Here is a 15760-nt window from a genome sequence, read left to right on the forward strand (position 1 = left end):
TACTAAATCATTCTCTCTTATTCCTATCCTCTGCCTGTCATATGCAAACCATACTGAACTAACTGTAGATCCTCAGACTTCCTATGGTATTCTTTGGCTCTGGGTATCTGCATATGCTTTTCTCTCTGCCTGCAAACCCTCTCCCTTCTAAATGATTCTTCCCACCATACACATATTTGCTTAGATCAACAGATACTGTTGTTAAACTTCTTCTCTTGGGTATCACCACTTGTAAGCCTTTCTGACTCCAAGACTGGTTTGGTGCACCCCAACTAGGTCCTTAGCATTCCATACCTACCTATTTTACTCTTTAGATGTTAATCTCACTCATAATTACTTGATTGTCTTTAGACTGTAAGTTCCTTGAGGACAGTACTGTGCCTTGTGCACCACTATATCCCTAATGATTAACATAGTGAGAGGCACACAGTAGATTTCAATCATTATCCGGTGAATAAATTATAGATTGTACAGTGCTTGTACACCCTTTTAATGAACTATATACAGAATTTAAATGCTACACCTAACCAATCAAGTCACTAGTTTCTATAGCCCTTTAATGTAGAAGGGATTTCTTATTTTCTATTACGTATCTTATGGAAGAAATGACCTGAATACAAATACACTACATTTTGCAAAATGCAAGTTATCTTAAGTAAGACTAATTTGACTGTTCTGTTTTAGAAGAACCTGTAGAAGATCACACTTACAAAATTCTTAACACACAGTGAAAAGAGACAATAAAAGGAGTTTTTTTATTCAAAGGTATAACTGGATAAGTAGATTTGTTTACAACCATTCTTGTGAAATACTTTTTAAAAAAATATGACCAACTTCTTTGCAAAGAGCAGACACATACCTCAACTATGATGACCTAATTTTTGGTGGATAATGTACATGATTAGGCAGAAATAGGCAAGCTCACACTGGTAGATTAACTATCAAATACTCAGTCAAAACTCCGTTTGTGGCCCCCGCTTCTTGATCGATTTCTATTCCCACTTCGTCTTCTACCATCTTGTCGACTTCCTGACCGACTTCCCTGTCGACTCTGTCTACCTGACCGGCCACCAGATCGACCACCTGACCGGCCCGATCGGCCAGACCGGCCACTTGACCAGCCACTCCTCTGCCTGGAGTTAGAAGATGTGTTTCCATCATAATATTCTTCAATTTCAGGTAACTTGGCTGGCAATGAAAGTATCCAGTCTGAATCATGCCACTCTGCCTGTTGGGAGAATTTAGAGGATTAATATAAATGCAAAATGGAAACCATAAGCAAGCATATGAGTACAGAAGATTCTTTTTTAATATCCATCATCTATTAGCTAAAGGCCATCTATCCATTTAAATTCAAAGTATCTGAAACAAAATTGAAAACCAGAAAACAAAAACATATTCAAAGCTCATTCATAAATTTCCTAAATTTTAGTGTTAGGAGAAACTCTCAGGCTCATTTTGAGACTCATAATTTCATACTCAGTTTATACATTCTAAAAGACAGCACACTGGGGCGCCTGGGTGGCTCAGTCAGCTGAGCATCCAACTCCAGATTTCTGCTCAGGTCATCATCTCAGGGTTATGAGATCGAGCCCTGCATCAGGCTCTGCACTCAGTGGGGTGTCTGCTTGAAATTCTCTCTCCCTCTTCCTCTGCTCCTCCCCCCACTCTCACACACTCCCTCTCAAATAAATATTTTTTAAAAATTAAAATTAAAAAATAAATAAAAGAGAGCACTGATTTCTCAGCACAAAACAAGCAGGCCACTAATAAGTAGTGCACTGCTTTCAGTGGTTATATTGACAGAAACAAGAAGTGAGAGCTAATGATAGAGACTAAACACCTGTTGAAAATATGTAGCCACTGGAAATAATTTGGTATCGGAGTAAAAAACTCAAGATTATGCGAATCAGCAGCTCAAAAGAGCATCACTATGTTATATCCTGCTACATTAACAATTATTCACTGTGATCATGAGTTGCCAAGGAAAGTGAATATTAAAATACCCTGTTGAGGGGGCGCCTGGGTGGCTCAGTTGGTTAAGCTACCGACTCTTGATTTCGGCTCAGGTCATGGTCTCAGGGTCGTGAGATCGAGCCCCGAGCTGGGCTCCGCACTCCACGGGAAGTCTGCTTGAGGATTCTCTCTCTCCCTCTTCCTCTGCCCCTCCCCCTGGTTGCACACTGTCTCTAATAAATAAATAAATCTTTAAAAAAAAAAAGTGTCCCTAATAGTTAGGTATATGGAAATATTTATGGGTTGAAATGATAGAATACCTACAATCTGTTTCAAAAGAATACATACAATTCTTAAACCCCTTCATCTATTTCACCCAAACTGCCACCCACCTCCCCTCTGGCAACTACTAGTTTGTCTCTGTATTTAAAAATCTATTTTTTTGGCTCTTTTTTCCTTTGTTCACTTGTTTTGTTTCTTAAATTCCACGTATGAGTGAAGTCATATGGTATTTGTTTTTGTCTTAATCTTACTTTGTGTAAAATAAAAAATTATAAAAATTTATTTAAGCACACCGGGTGTCATATGGAAGTGTTAAATCACTGTTGTACACCTGAGACTAATGTAACACTGTATGTTAACTATACTGGAATTTTTAAGTTTAAGCATTAAATAAAATATTGTTGTCACTTTCTCCTAGTATAATATGGAAGAGAAAGAGACAAAAGCTGAGTTTGGAAAAAAAAAAAAGCATACATACAGGAGAGTGGGAAAATGGATGGAAGTGACATGAAATCATGAAACAAACTGGCCAAGAGCTGATCATTGCTGAAGCTGGGTGATGGGTACATGAATATTCACTATGCAATTCTGTTTCTTGTATTTGAAATTATTCATAATAAAAATGCTTTAAATTATGATACAGACTAGATATATTACATTAAGGAACGTTAATTGATTTCGGCATAATAATGATATTGTCACTTTTTAAAAATTCCTATTTTTTAGAGAAACATACTCAATTATTTAACAGATAAAATTTAAAAAATACCTGTAACCTTTCTGACTCAGTTGTGGGAACATCAAAGCAAACACCCTAAAAGCAAAATGAAAACATTTTTATTCAAATGCAGATGAGCTGATTTTTTACCAATACACTAATACTTGCTGGTAATTTTATAGTAGCTAAAAAAAGGGGAAACATAGGGTGTACCCCATGAATGTTTATAAGATTAAAACAGCTAACATATAATAATGCATGACACAGAGTGGCTGCTTATTGTATTTTCTAAGTCTGAAAAGTAAACACAGTATCTAACAGGAATCTACTACTACTACTACTACTAAGAATCTAGAGTATTCTCCAGAAAAGTTCTTGTAGACACTGTAATGTTTAATGTATAAATTCCTTGAAAAATTTAGTGCCAAAAAGTTTGTTTCTATCCTGAAGTGCTTCACTGTTTATCAGATAATAAGAATGGTATAACCCAAGATGTTTCTTTTTTGGACCTGGATGCCAATAAATTGAAAATTAATTTAATTCTCAAGTATGGCAACTAGTCTGGCTTACGGATCTTGTTATATTTTCCCCTCCCCTCCACATTTTTTCTGAATGAGTATATTTGTCTCATACTTGCCAGAAAACATTCCTGATGTATGTAATAGTAAACTTTGAGAGAAATGATTCTTCCTAATAAACAATCAAGATAATAAATTCTAGGCTAGAATAAGCCTATGTAGTAAAGTTAGATAAATAAACATCTTTTTTCAAACCATTAAAGAAACAGAGCCACTAAGATTAGAGATGGTTTTAACTTTGCTATTTCAAAAATGTATTAAAATACTAATTTACTTAATTATCCTCATTAACAACCAATAGAGGCCACTTAAAAGTCAATATTGAGTATTCTCTAAATAACAGACTTGTTTAGCTATTGAAATCATAAGTTACTTAGTCATAGAATAAAACACCACACACAACCACAAAGAGTATGTATCCAAGAGCAGAAACTTGGATAACTTGGTTATTACACAAACCAAGCAGGATGACTTAAAGCTTTCTAGAGGAATGGGTTATTTATATACCTCCTCAAATTTACAACGGGAAACAAACTCACACACCAAAAAACTGTATTATTCATCTCATTAGACTTCAAAAAAAGAAAGAACAAAATCTGCTAGACATTTAGAGTTGACTGAAAAGCTTTTCCTTGTCTAGAAAAACCTACCATATTTCCTTTTAGGAGGCACATTCTGGTAATTTGGGATACAGCATTACTACTCAGCTTTCTGTTAAGTTCTTTCCATGCACAGCTGATATCCTGTATTTCTTCTGGGCTTTCCAAAGTCATGGTGACAAACCCCTTAAGAAATAAAAGTCACATTATCTTTGGAAAAAAAGCAGCAGCAGCAGGACAATGAAGTTATAACTCTGCAGCCCTTCATGACTTCACTGTACATTTCTCATGAGCCATCAGTATAACATGGCTGCCAAAACAACTTTATTTTTTTTTTATTTTTAAAGATTTTATTTATTTGAGAGAGAGAATGAGAGAGAGAGAGAGCACATGAGAGGGGGGAGGGTCAGAGGGAGAAGCAGACTCCCTGCTGAGCAGGGAGCCCGATGCGGGACTCGATCCTGGGACTCCAGGATCATGACCTGAGCCGAAGGCAGCCGCCTAACCAACTGAGCCACCCAGGCGCCCTCAAGTAACTTTTTTTAAATAAAGATTTTATTTATTTATTTGACAGAGAGAGAGAGCAAGAAAGAGCACAAGCAGGGGGAGCGGCAGGCAGAGGAAGAAACAGGCTCCCCACTGAGCAGGGAGCCCTATGCAGGGCTTGTTCCAAGAACCCCAGGATCATGACCTGAGCCAAAGGCAGATGCTTAACTGACTGAACCACCCAGGCATCCCAAAAATAACTTCTTTAAAACTATATTAATAGAAGACTAATGTTTACAGATCACTGAAAGAACCATTCTTCTTTGTATTTCTGTAAAGACTATATATTTAATTCTAACCATCATGCTTTAAGAGATAATTAAACTAGAGCACCAGAGAAAAGATAAAGTAGTGGAGAACTGAGGAAATGCTGAAAGAGTCAAAGTTAGCTTGGAGTGGAAAAACAAGAAGACATAGATCTCTTTAAAATTTTGAAGGACTATTACATATCCAAAAATTACTTGTTCTGTAAAACTTCACTAGACAGCAAAAGAATCAACATGAAGAAGATACAGGAAGGGATTCATCTAATAATTTTGTTTTTTTTAAGTTAGCTCTACACCCAACCTGGGGCTTGAACTCACAACCCCAAGATCAAGAGTTGCATGCTTTATTGACTGAGCCAGCCAGGAGTCTCTCATCTAACAAATATCTACTGAGTGTCCCCTATATATGTGCCAGAGACTATAGTAAGTGCTAGAGATTCAGCAGTAAATAGTCCTTTGTCTCACGCGGGTTACATTCTAGTGCTGGGCGTGGGGATGGTGGGGTAGACAGTAAACAAATAAGCAAATATGTAAAATGCCAGAGAGTAATAAGTATCATAAAGAAAAATACAGCAGGGCAAGGGAATAGAGAGTAAAGGGAAAGGTAAGCTATTTTAGACAGGGTGATCAGGAAAGACCTCTCTGATGTGGTGATAATTTGAAGAGAGACCTAAATAAAGTGAAGGAGGAAGCCATGTGGTAAAAAGAACGAACATCTGAAACAGTGCAAGTGCAAAGGTCTTGTGCAGGAGCAGGTTTATGTTCGAGTAACAAGTAGGTCAGGGTAGCCGAAACAAGCAAGGACAGAGTGGTAAGAGATGAGGTCAAAGAAGTACCAAGGGGAAGACCCTGTAGGACATTTGTGGTAAAGACTTTGGATTTTGGTTTAACCATAAAAGAAATTTCAAACCCACTAATACAGCTTCTAAGATATTTAATCAGAAGTTAGATAACCCATCTGCCAAAGAGGGATTCTTTTATTAGATAAGGGTTGGGAATAAATGATCTCTTAGGTACTTCTTAGCTCTAAAGGCTATCCTAATATTCTCCTAAAAGATATGGCTTAAGTATTTTCTTAAGAAGTACTTGGTGGGGCACCTGGGTGGCTCAGTCGGTTAAGCATCTGCCCTTGGCTCAGGTCATGATCTCAGGGTCCTGGGATCAAGCCCCACGTAAGGCTCCCTGCTCGGCGGGGCGTCTGCTTTTCCCTCTGCCTCTCCCTGTGGCTTGTGCTTTCTCTCTTGCTCCCTATCTCTGAAATAAATAAATAAAATCTTAAAAAAAAAAAAAAAGTATTTGGTGGGTTATTAGGGAAAGGATCCTTGCTCACTGCTAAAGCATTACCCCACAAATTACTAATTACAAAGAGTAAAAGATACCTTTACAATGGGACTATAGGGCAGTTTCCATTGTAAACAAGTGATCAAACTAAGCATTATTAGTACTAGAACAATCTGACATTATATGCCTCCTGCTGTGATATGGTATGAAGTACATAATATCACCCATAAGGGTACTTTGGCCCGAACGGTTTAACCTGAATGTAAAATCAAGCTTTGATTTTACTTCCAGTTTACAGGAAAGGCTGAATAAAGGCAAAAGTTAAATGATGTATGAAAAGAAAACCAGAAAAATCCAGGTAAGAAATTCTAGACTCTGATCTACACAACTAACCTACACTCTTCAAAAAATTAATCAAATTAATAAAAAATGATGGGAAAACAGTTCCAGATTAAGAGAAACCTAACACCAAATATAACATAAGAACTTGAGTTGGATCCTGAATTTTTTTTTTTTTAATTTTATTTATTTGAGAGAGAGAAAGAGAGCACATGCACGTGCACAACTGCGTGCATGGGGACGGCGGCAGGGGGCCAGATGGAGAGAGACAGGCAGACTCCATGCTGAGTGCATAGTCCAACATGGAGCTCAATCTCACAACTCTGAGGATCCAGATGTTTTTTTAAAGATACATAGTGTGAGGGGCGCCTGGGTGGCTCAGTCTGTTAAGTGTCTGCCTTCGGCTCAGGTCGTGATCTCAGGGTCCTGGGATTGAGCCCCACGTCGGGCTCCCTGCTCAGTGGGGAGTCTGCTTCTCCCTCTCCCCCAGTTCATGCTCTCTCTCTCATATAAATAAAATCTTTAAAACAATAAAAATAAAATAAAATAAATAAAAAATAAAAATACGCTGGGGGGGGCACGCATCTCGGTGGCTCAGTGGGTTAAGGCATCTGACTCTTGGTTTTGGCTCAGGCCCTGGTCTTAGGGTCATGGGATGGAGCCCTGCATCAGGCTCTGCTCTGGGTGTGGAGCCTGCTTGGGATTCTCCCTCTCCCCTGCTGCTCAAGCGCTCTCTTTCTCTCAAAAAGAAGAAGAAAAAAAAAAAAAGATACGCAGTGGCGGGGGGTGGGGGAGAGCTGGGACACACGAAGTCACCCCCAGCAAAATGACATTTGACTAAACCATTAACACTTGCCAGATGGAGAAAACATTAGACACCCCAGATGTACTCACTTATACTATACCAAGTTGTCACATGCAAGTTCACCTGCCCTGACCTTTTTGTTCTCCTCTTCCACCAACTCTCCGTCTTTCTCTCAATCTCTCTGTCCCCACCCAGACATCAGACAGAGAGCTTTCTTGCTGAGAGGTCTTGTTATCCGGGGATTCTCCTCACTTATACCTTGATGAATAGTAAATCTCTGAACTACTTGCAACCAATGGGTCTGGTGTGGTTTGTTTTGACATCTGATACTAACCCAGCAGGGGCCTAGGTCAGGTGGTGTCAAACTACACACACACCCCCCCCACACACACACAGCCGCTCAACATATACAGGTAATCCTAACTTTGCATGGCACTGTGTTAAACGCACAGAATCTATGCTTTGATTTGCATGGCTCCATGGCAACTTACAAAATAAAGAATGGGTCTGGTGTGTAAGTTTCAGTTAACATAGTACTGTGCAAAGTGAAAGTCTCCTGTCTTTCTCTCCAGATAGATGGATTATCTATGGTTCAATTTTAATCTTTTCTCAATCATACATATTTTCTCACAGATTTCTACCTTATCAGAGGTGATCAAAGATCGTGGTTCAAAACTTGATGCACCAGAGATGTGGGCTAATGCTGCAGCCAATGCATCCACTGCCCCCTTCTCTTCTATCAATCTCTGAGCTGATGGTCGGAAAAAATCAACAGCAGCGTAAGAAACGGAAGCCAGAGACCTATGGTTTAAAAATAGTAAATTTTCTTGGTCAAGACAAAGGTAAAAAATTAAAGATAAGAGAATGAATGGGAAAAGAAAGAGCAACGTTTTCGTATTTTAACATAACTAAAAGTCTGCTGGTAAAACTGGTGATTAAGTTTTCTGATATTTGAACTAGGAGAGCTTAAAGATGAATAGCCTAATACAAAAGAAAAACTTATTCAGCAAGTTCAGAAAGCATACCTGATGGCATCCATGCTTTTAGATTTAACTAAATCCATTGTAGAAGGAACACCTACACGTTTAAAAGTAATTCCCTGAAAATGAAAGAATTACATTAAAGAAAAATGGAAGTCTTTACAATTAATTCCTAAATTCATATAGTTTGTTGAATTTCCATTTCTTGGACTTAAAGATTTCCAAGCCCCAGTAGATCAAAAGACCTGCTTTTTCTAATAAATCAATTACAAATTCTAGGAAGAGAAAAAAAAAATTTAATTGCCCTTAGTTACAATCATGAAATTTCACTTGCAAAATAAAGCTGATTCCAAAAAAGGAAAAAAGATGCTCATCACCTCTATCAACTTTTTTCTTATTACCCTATCTCATTTTACAAAGTAGATGAAATAGTGTTTAAAAACACACATCATGAAAATAAAAAAAAATGTAAAATACCACACACACACACATAAACATGCCACAAAAAATGTATATAATTTCTTATAGAAACTGGCCATTGTACCATTACTCAATATAATCTTAACAAATACACCAAGACTATGGCAGTCACCCCTTTATAATGCTGGACTATGAGATACTGAAATCACAATGCACTTCTGATTTTAGAATCAAGGGAGAAACTCAAGGGGAAAATGAGAAAGTCAGCTCTTCTGTCTTCACAATAAAAGCTGTATCAAAACAAAGTCTTGCAGCTCATATAAATTTAGCTCTCCACATGCTTCAAATCCAAATGCAGCTTAAACCGAGAAAAGTTATAAGCATCTATTTGTGAGAACAAAGATAAAAAGAACTCTTTTCTAAGACACCATTTAGATAATAAGATTGAAATAATTTAACCCTACTTACTGCTTTTTGTTCCACATATCTTAGTTGACCTCTTTCTCTGGGTTGATAAAAACATATGCAAATCCCTGTCCGGCCAGCTCTACCTGTACGTCCAGAACGATGAATATAGGACTCAACATCCTGAAAATAAAAGAGGCAATACTTTTTTTAAAATCTGGCAAAAAAAAAAAAAAAAATCTGGCAAGTGATAGGTCATTCCAACAACCAAATAATAACGCTAACAATAACAAAACTACTACTACCAATAATAACATTTTTATTTCAAACCTATTGCTCTTTCAACATCCTGAAGAACTTTTATGCTGAATGTTTGGATTAAAAAGAATAGGATTTAAAATCTTTTTATCCACCTCATCCCAGGACTCTTCATATGACAACTTTTTATAATCCCTTTGCATGATTCCATGCTTCAGATCCAAATAAGTTAATCATTTGCTAAGGCATCAGATTCTGATCAATTTAACACTACATTAGTAAAAAATGGCTAACAGCATGAACAGATAACATATTTTTCATATCCCAAACAGTATCTCATAAATAAAATAGCATTTACACAGCTGTTCTTATATTCCCTAAATAAAATTTCGTTTCTTACCTGCGGAGGAGAACTTTGAATCACCAGGTCAACCTCAGGAATGTCCAAACCACGGGCAGCCACATTGGTTGCCACCAAAACTTTAAAACTACCTTCTCTGAAGCCTTTCAGTGTAATTTCTCTTTGCGACTGTGCAATGTCCCCATGTAAACACTGGGCATTCTATTTGAAAAAAGGGAAAAAGTAAGTATACAACTCACACTTGTAATTGATAGCACCCTAACACCATGTAGTCTATACTCTTTGTTGTTTTTTAATCTTTTTTTTAAGTAATCTCTATACCCAACATGGGGCTCAAACTCATTACCCGAAGATCAAGAATCAGACAGTCCACTGACTGAGCCAGCCAGGTGCCCCAATATTCTTAGTTTCTGATAATTATAGTAATGCATGCTTATCGTTCAAAAAGACCAAATGTTACAGAAAATATTTAACACAGGGTGCCTGGGTGGCTCAGTCGGTTAAGCATCTGCCTTTGGCTCAGGTCATGATCTCAGGGTCCTGAGATCGAGCCCTATGTCAGGCTCTCTGCTCAGGAGGGACTCTGCTTCTCCTTCTCCCTCTGCGGCTCCCCCTGCTGTGCGTGCATGCTCTGCCAAATAAATAAAATCTTAAAAAAAATATATTTAACACAAAATGTAAAAGCTTCCCTCAATATCAGCCTCCTCATAATTCACCAACAGTTTGGTGAATATTCCTCCAGGTATATTTTTTTAAAACACACATACAGGGGCTCCAGGGTGGCTCAGTGGGTTAAGCGCCTCTGCTTTTGGCTCAGGTCACAATCCCAGAGTCCTGGAATCGAGGCCCATGTGACGTTCCCTGCTCAACAGGAGTTAGCTTCTTTCTCCCTCTGCCCCTTCCCCTGCTCATGCTCTCTTTCAAATGAATAAATAATAAATCTTAAAACACACACACAACCCGCATGTAACAGCATACACTATAATTTATGCATTTACTTATAAAATGGGATCATACTACATAATCACTGTTTTGAAACCTGCTTTACAAATTATCTTAGCTATTTTTCCACATCTATAAATATAACTCTACTTCATTTTTAAAAACTGTATATGATTCCATCATATGATGTAGTACCATTTATTTCAGCACTATCCTACTGATGACCATGTGGACCATATCCAAAGTTTTCTTCACCTTTAGAAACAATACTACATTGTATGAACAATGCTGTACTTGTATCTCTGCCCACCCCCGCGTCCCCGTGTATGTGTATTTCAGTAGGACACATATCTAGAAGGTGAATTTCTAGGTCAAAAATTATGAACGTTTAACATTTTAATAGCTATTGCAAAACTGTGTTGTAAAAAGAGGTTCTGGGGGTGGGGGGCGCCCGGCTGGCTCAGTGGGAAGAACATACAACTCTCAATCTGGGGGTTGTGAGTTTGAGCCCCACATCGAGTGTAGAGATTACTTAAAGAAAAACTTAAAGAAAAAAAAGGTTGTGCCTATTTACTCTTCAACATTTGAGTCTTTAGTTCATCGTACCCTATATACCATGTATATTATGAATCATTATAATCTTTGTAAATCTAATAGGCAAAAATGATTTCCCAATGTTGTTTTAATTTACATTTCCGTAATATTTAGTGAGGTTGAACCTATTTTTATACAATTTATATATTCTATTCGTACTGCAAATAATTTTTCTATTACAAACAAATGTCCTAGCATTCTAGCTGCTGTTAAAATTTAAAAGTTCAGGGGTGCCTGTATGGCACAGTTGGTTGAGCAACTAACTCTTGGTTTCCACTCGGGTCATGATCTCAGGGTCCTCGGATCAAGCCCCATGTCAGGCTCTGTGCTTGGTGCAGAGTCTGCTTGACACTCTCTCCCTCTCACTCTGCCTCTTCCCCCTGCTCACTCTCTCTAAAATAAAATTTCTAAAAAAATTTTTTTAATGTTTTAAAAGGTTCATAACAGTGACTTAACCCTAACCATATCTAAACCTTAGTAACTAAGCCTAATGCATTTATGAGTGAATTCACCGAGTACTTGCTATGCACCAGATTCTGGAACAATCATAAAGAAACAGCCCCGGGACAGACAAGCTGACAGGCATTTTCAGTACAGTATGATATGTACTATAACCAGGTGCAGGGTGCTACTGGAATACTTAAGAGGGAAACCTAACTTAATTTTTTTTAAGGAGAAGGCAGCACTGAAGGTGAGACCTGACATATAATACGAACTAGTAGGTAAAAGGAAGAGCAGGAGGCTAGGGAGTTCTGGGCAGAAAAAAATGTCATACATAAACAGTGCGTCTGGGAACTACAAATATATGAGTATTGCTGAACCATACTGTGAAAGGCGAAAGTGATGAGAGATGAGGCTGGAAAGGAATATGAATTTTATCCTGCGGACAACATGAACTGAATGACCGGAAGCAGAAAATTATCATGAACATACTTGCATTGTAGAAGGAACACTCTGGTTATAATGTGTAGAATGTATTAGAAAAGGGCAAGGCAAAAGCTAGGGAAACCCAGGTAGCAGGCTGTTGTAGAAATCCAAAAGAGGTCAGTGGCCTCACCAAGGCAGTGGCAATGCCCATCTATTCATCCAATAAATATTTAGTGATCTACAACATGTTGGGCACTAAGGATAAAATAGCAAACAAAAATAAGATTGCCTCCATCCTCATGGTCTTTATACTTTGGAGGGGAGATGGAAATTAATCAAATAATGAGGCATGCAAATAAATTTAGCCAACAAGTGTAATTCATATTGCACCAGTTTGAGGCAAAGAGCATTTATTGATTTATTTTTAGAGAGGGAGAAGTGGGGAGGCAGAGGGAGAGAGAGAGAATCCCAAGCAGGCTCCAATTGGAGCCTGACACGGGGCTTGATCTCACAACCCTGAGATGATGACCTGAGCTGAAATCAAGAGTCAGATGCTCAATCGACTGAGCCACCCAGGCGCCCCACGACAAAGAACATTTATAAGAGGACAATCTGACCTATTTTGGGGCAAGGAAGAATTCCCTCTAAGTGGTGCTCTGAATTTTTATCTGAAAGATGAGTAGGAGTTGCTAGGCAAGAAAAATTACAAGTTCAAGAGCCCTGTGGTGAGAGGAAACATGGTTAAGTATGGAGAGTGGGCAGAATGAGGAGAAAGTATGATAAAATGAAGCTGGAAAGGTAAGTAAGGGCTAGGCCATAAATAAATTCAAGAACTATTGGTAGATGAAATTGGGATGAGCTGGTGAAGGGAAGGGAAATGAAATATAAAGGAAAGAAACATTATACAGGACTCCCAGATTTCAAGCTTCTGAAACAGTAGTAAGAGAGAAATAGACCATTTTAAGGGCGCAGGGTGGCTCAGTTATGTGTCTGATTCTTAGTTTCGGCTCACGCCATGATCTCATGGGTCATGGGGAGCCTGCCAGAGGAGTCTCTCCCTCTGCCCCTCCCCCCACTCTCACTCACACTTGCTCTAAAATAAATCTTTAAAAAAAAAAAAAGGAAAGAAACGGACCACTTTATTTTAAAGATTTTATTTATTTATTTGACAGAGAGAGACACAGCAAGAGAGGGAACACAAGCAGGGGGAGTGGGAGAGGGAGAAGCAGGCTTCCCGCTGAGCAGGAAACCCAATGCGGGGCTCGATCCCAGGACCCTGGGATCATGACCTGAGCCGAAGGCAGACGCTTCACGACTGAGCCATCCAGGCGCCCCTGAAACGGACCATTTTAAACCAAGGGAGATAGAATCCAAAAATACTTTGTAGTTAACTGAACAGCAAATGGTAAGGAAGAAAAATCAAGGGTGATATATAGATTTCTGACGTAGTCTATGGGTAGATGTACTAGGGAATGTTGGGGCGCCTGGGTGGCTCAGTCGCTAAGCGTCTGCCTTCCGCTCAGGTCCTGATCCCCGGGTCCTGGGATCGATCCCCACATCGGGCTCCCTGCTCAGCGGGAAGCCTGCTTCTCCCTCTCCTACTCCCCCTGCTTGTGTTCCCTCTCTCGCTGTCTCTGTCAAATAAATAAATAAAAATCTCAAAAAAAAAAAAAAAACAATAGGGAATGTTGGAGACAGAATGGGTATAGGAAAATAGAAAAGAATGAATTCAATTTCAGGTACCCAATAATGGGTTTCGGTGTTTGTGGCCAGTAGGATAAAAATAGGTCTAGCTTCTGGAGACAGAGCTGACCTGGACAAAGATTTAGACATCATCAGCATACGCACAGGAGTCACAGGAGTCATCAGTTATATGCACCCACATTCTTAGCTGTACTTCTTCATTTCTATACTTACTGTCTGCTTGCTGTAAGAAAACCATTGTGCTAAATTCTTTAAATAAATGACTTTGTGATGGTTTCCAGGTCTCCAACTTATGAGTAAATTATTTTCCAAAAGTTTGTGTGCATGCATGCGTGGGTGTGTGTATGTATGCGTGTGATTGTTTAGAATTAAGAAAGCATTGTTCTGGGGCGCCTGGGTGGCTCAGTTGTTAAGCATCTGCCTTCGGCTCAGGTCATGATCCCAGAGTCCTGGGACTGAGCCCCGCATCCATCGGGCTCCCAGCTCTGCGGGAAGCCTGCTTCTCCCTCTCCCACTCCCCCTGCTTGTGTTCCCTCTCTCGCTGTGTCTCTGTCAAATAAATAAATAAAATCTTTAAAAAAAAAAGAAAAAAGAAAAGGAAGCATTGTTTTGGTAAAACCTGACCTTAAGAAAAAAATTAAAATCTAAAAATAAAAAAAAAAAAACTAACCACTAAAGTTCCCCCATTAGTCCCTAAAATCCTGTATCACCTATATGATGTGCTACTACTACTTTTTTCCTAAATAGTAAACCAGCAGAGGAGAAACTGCATTGCTCTCAACCATAGAAGCTGGTTAGCATCCAGTAAGAGGGGAAGTCTCACCCAGTCTTTGCAGCAAGGCAAGTCCTCCCTATGAGATAAAACAATAGCTTCTGCAACACTATTGCTGCTGAGTGTTCTAAAGCAATAACAGGAAAGGTAAATCAACTACCCTTGATCACTTTCACTATTTAGCAATTGTCATCCGTGTATACTGTATAAAGAGCTAAAGCTATAGTCAGTTAAAATGATACTGGGGAAGATGTCGACAGCATAGTCTTTGAATCTCCAGTTCCCATATAAAAACAAACGGAGCAATTAGGATAACAAACTTAAAAATCCACAGACATCTATGACAAAAGTAAGAGACAAATATTTTCATGATTTCCAAAACATGAGCAGGTAGGGACAAAACCTATATATATGGGGCAGGGGGAGATGTGCTGGTCCTAAGAACAGATAATCCCTAGAAAACACAATGGACCAATTTGAGGATAGCAGCTGAAACTAGGAGTTTTTGTACACTGAAGGGCGATTGTCAGGATCCAGAGGTAAGGTCTGAAAGAGGCTGGAGCAGCTGGACCCTTTATGAACTTTCAAAATTTACAAACCAATGCTCCCTTGCCAGGACAAAGGCCCACAGTAAGGAGAAAGGGTTGGACCTAGGATCCAAACTGAGGATGCCAGGGATCACAGAAGCAAAGGAAAAGAAGATCCAAATAAAAATGAGGGAAAAGAGGGCGCCTGGGTGGCTCAGATGGTTAAGCGTCTGCCTTCGGCTCAGGTCATGATCCCAGGGTCCTGGGATCGAGTCCCGCATCGGGCTCCCTGCTCAGTGGGGAGCCTGCTTCTCCCTCTCCCCCTGCTTGTGTTCCCTCTCTGTGTCTCTCTCTCTGTCAAATAAATAAAATCTTTAAAAAAAAAAAAAAAGTTCATAAAGATTAATTTCACCCAAGGGGTGCCTGGCTGGCTGAGTCAGTACAGTATGCGACTCTCGATCTTAGGGTTTAGTTTGAGCCCCACGCTGGGTATAGAGATTACTTAAAAAAAAAAAAATCTTTTGGGCGCCTGGGTGGCTCAGTCGTTAAGCGTCTGCCTT

General features: G+C 39.1%; 1 protein-coding gene across 4 annotated transcripts in view; it reads right to left on the minus strand.

Annotated features, from left to right (window-relative positions):
* Positions 1 to 728: 728 nt before the first annotated feature.
* The window catches only part of DDX50 (DExD-box helicase 50), a 35739-nt gene continuing 20707 nt past the window's right edge, over positions 729 to 15760 (minus strand). For 3 of the 4 annotated variants that reach the window (XM_025850263.2, XM_025850264.2, XM_073878908.1), the window contains 7 exons: positions 9834 to 9995; positions 9239 to 9358; positions 8396 to 8469; positions 8012 to 8171; positions 4185 to 4319; positions 3008 to 3052; positions 729 to 1228 (listed from right to left, as the gene is read on the minus strand). In XM_025850263.2, coding sequence (XP_025706048.2) covers positions 950 to 1228; positions 3008 to 3052; positions 4185 to 4319; positions 8012 to 8171; positions 8396 to 8469; positions 9239 to 9358; positions 9834 to 9995 — 975 coding nt within the window. In that variant the 3' untranslated portion in view covers positions 729 to 949. Of the gene's footprint in view, positions 1229 to 3007; positions 3053 to 4184; positions 4320 to 6787; positions 7086 to 8011; positions 8172 to 8395; positions 8470 to 9238; positions 9359 to 9833; positions 9996 to 15760 lie in introns of those variants that run through there. The other variant, XM_073878909.1, reaches the window with a different exon arrangement.

This window comes from Callorhinus ursinus, unplaced genomic scaffold (assembly GCF_003265705.2).
Source record: "Callorhinus ursinus isolate GAN/ISIS: 27379988/994484 unplaced genomic scaffold, GSC_fseal_2.0 scaffold31, whole genome shotgun sequence".
Taxonomy (NCBI): domain Eukaryota; kingdom Metazoa; phylum Chordata; class Mammalia; order Carnivora; family Otariidae; genus Callorhinus; species Callorhinus ursinus.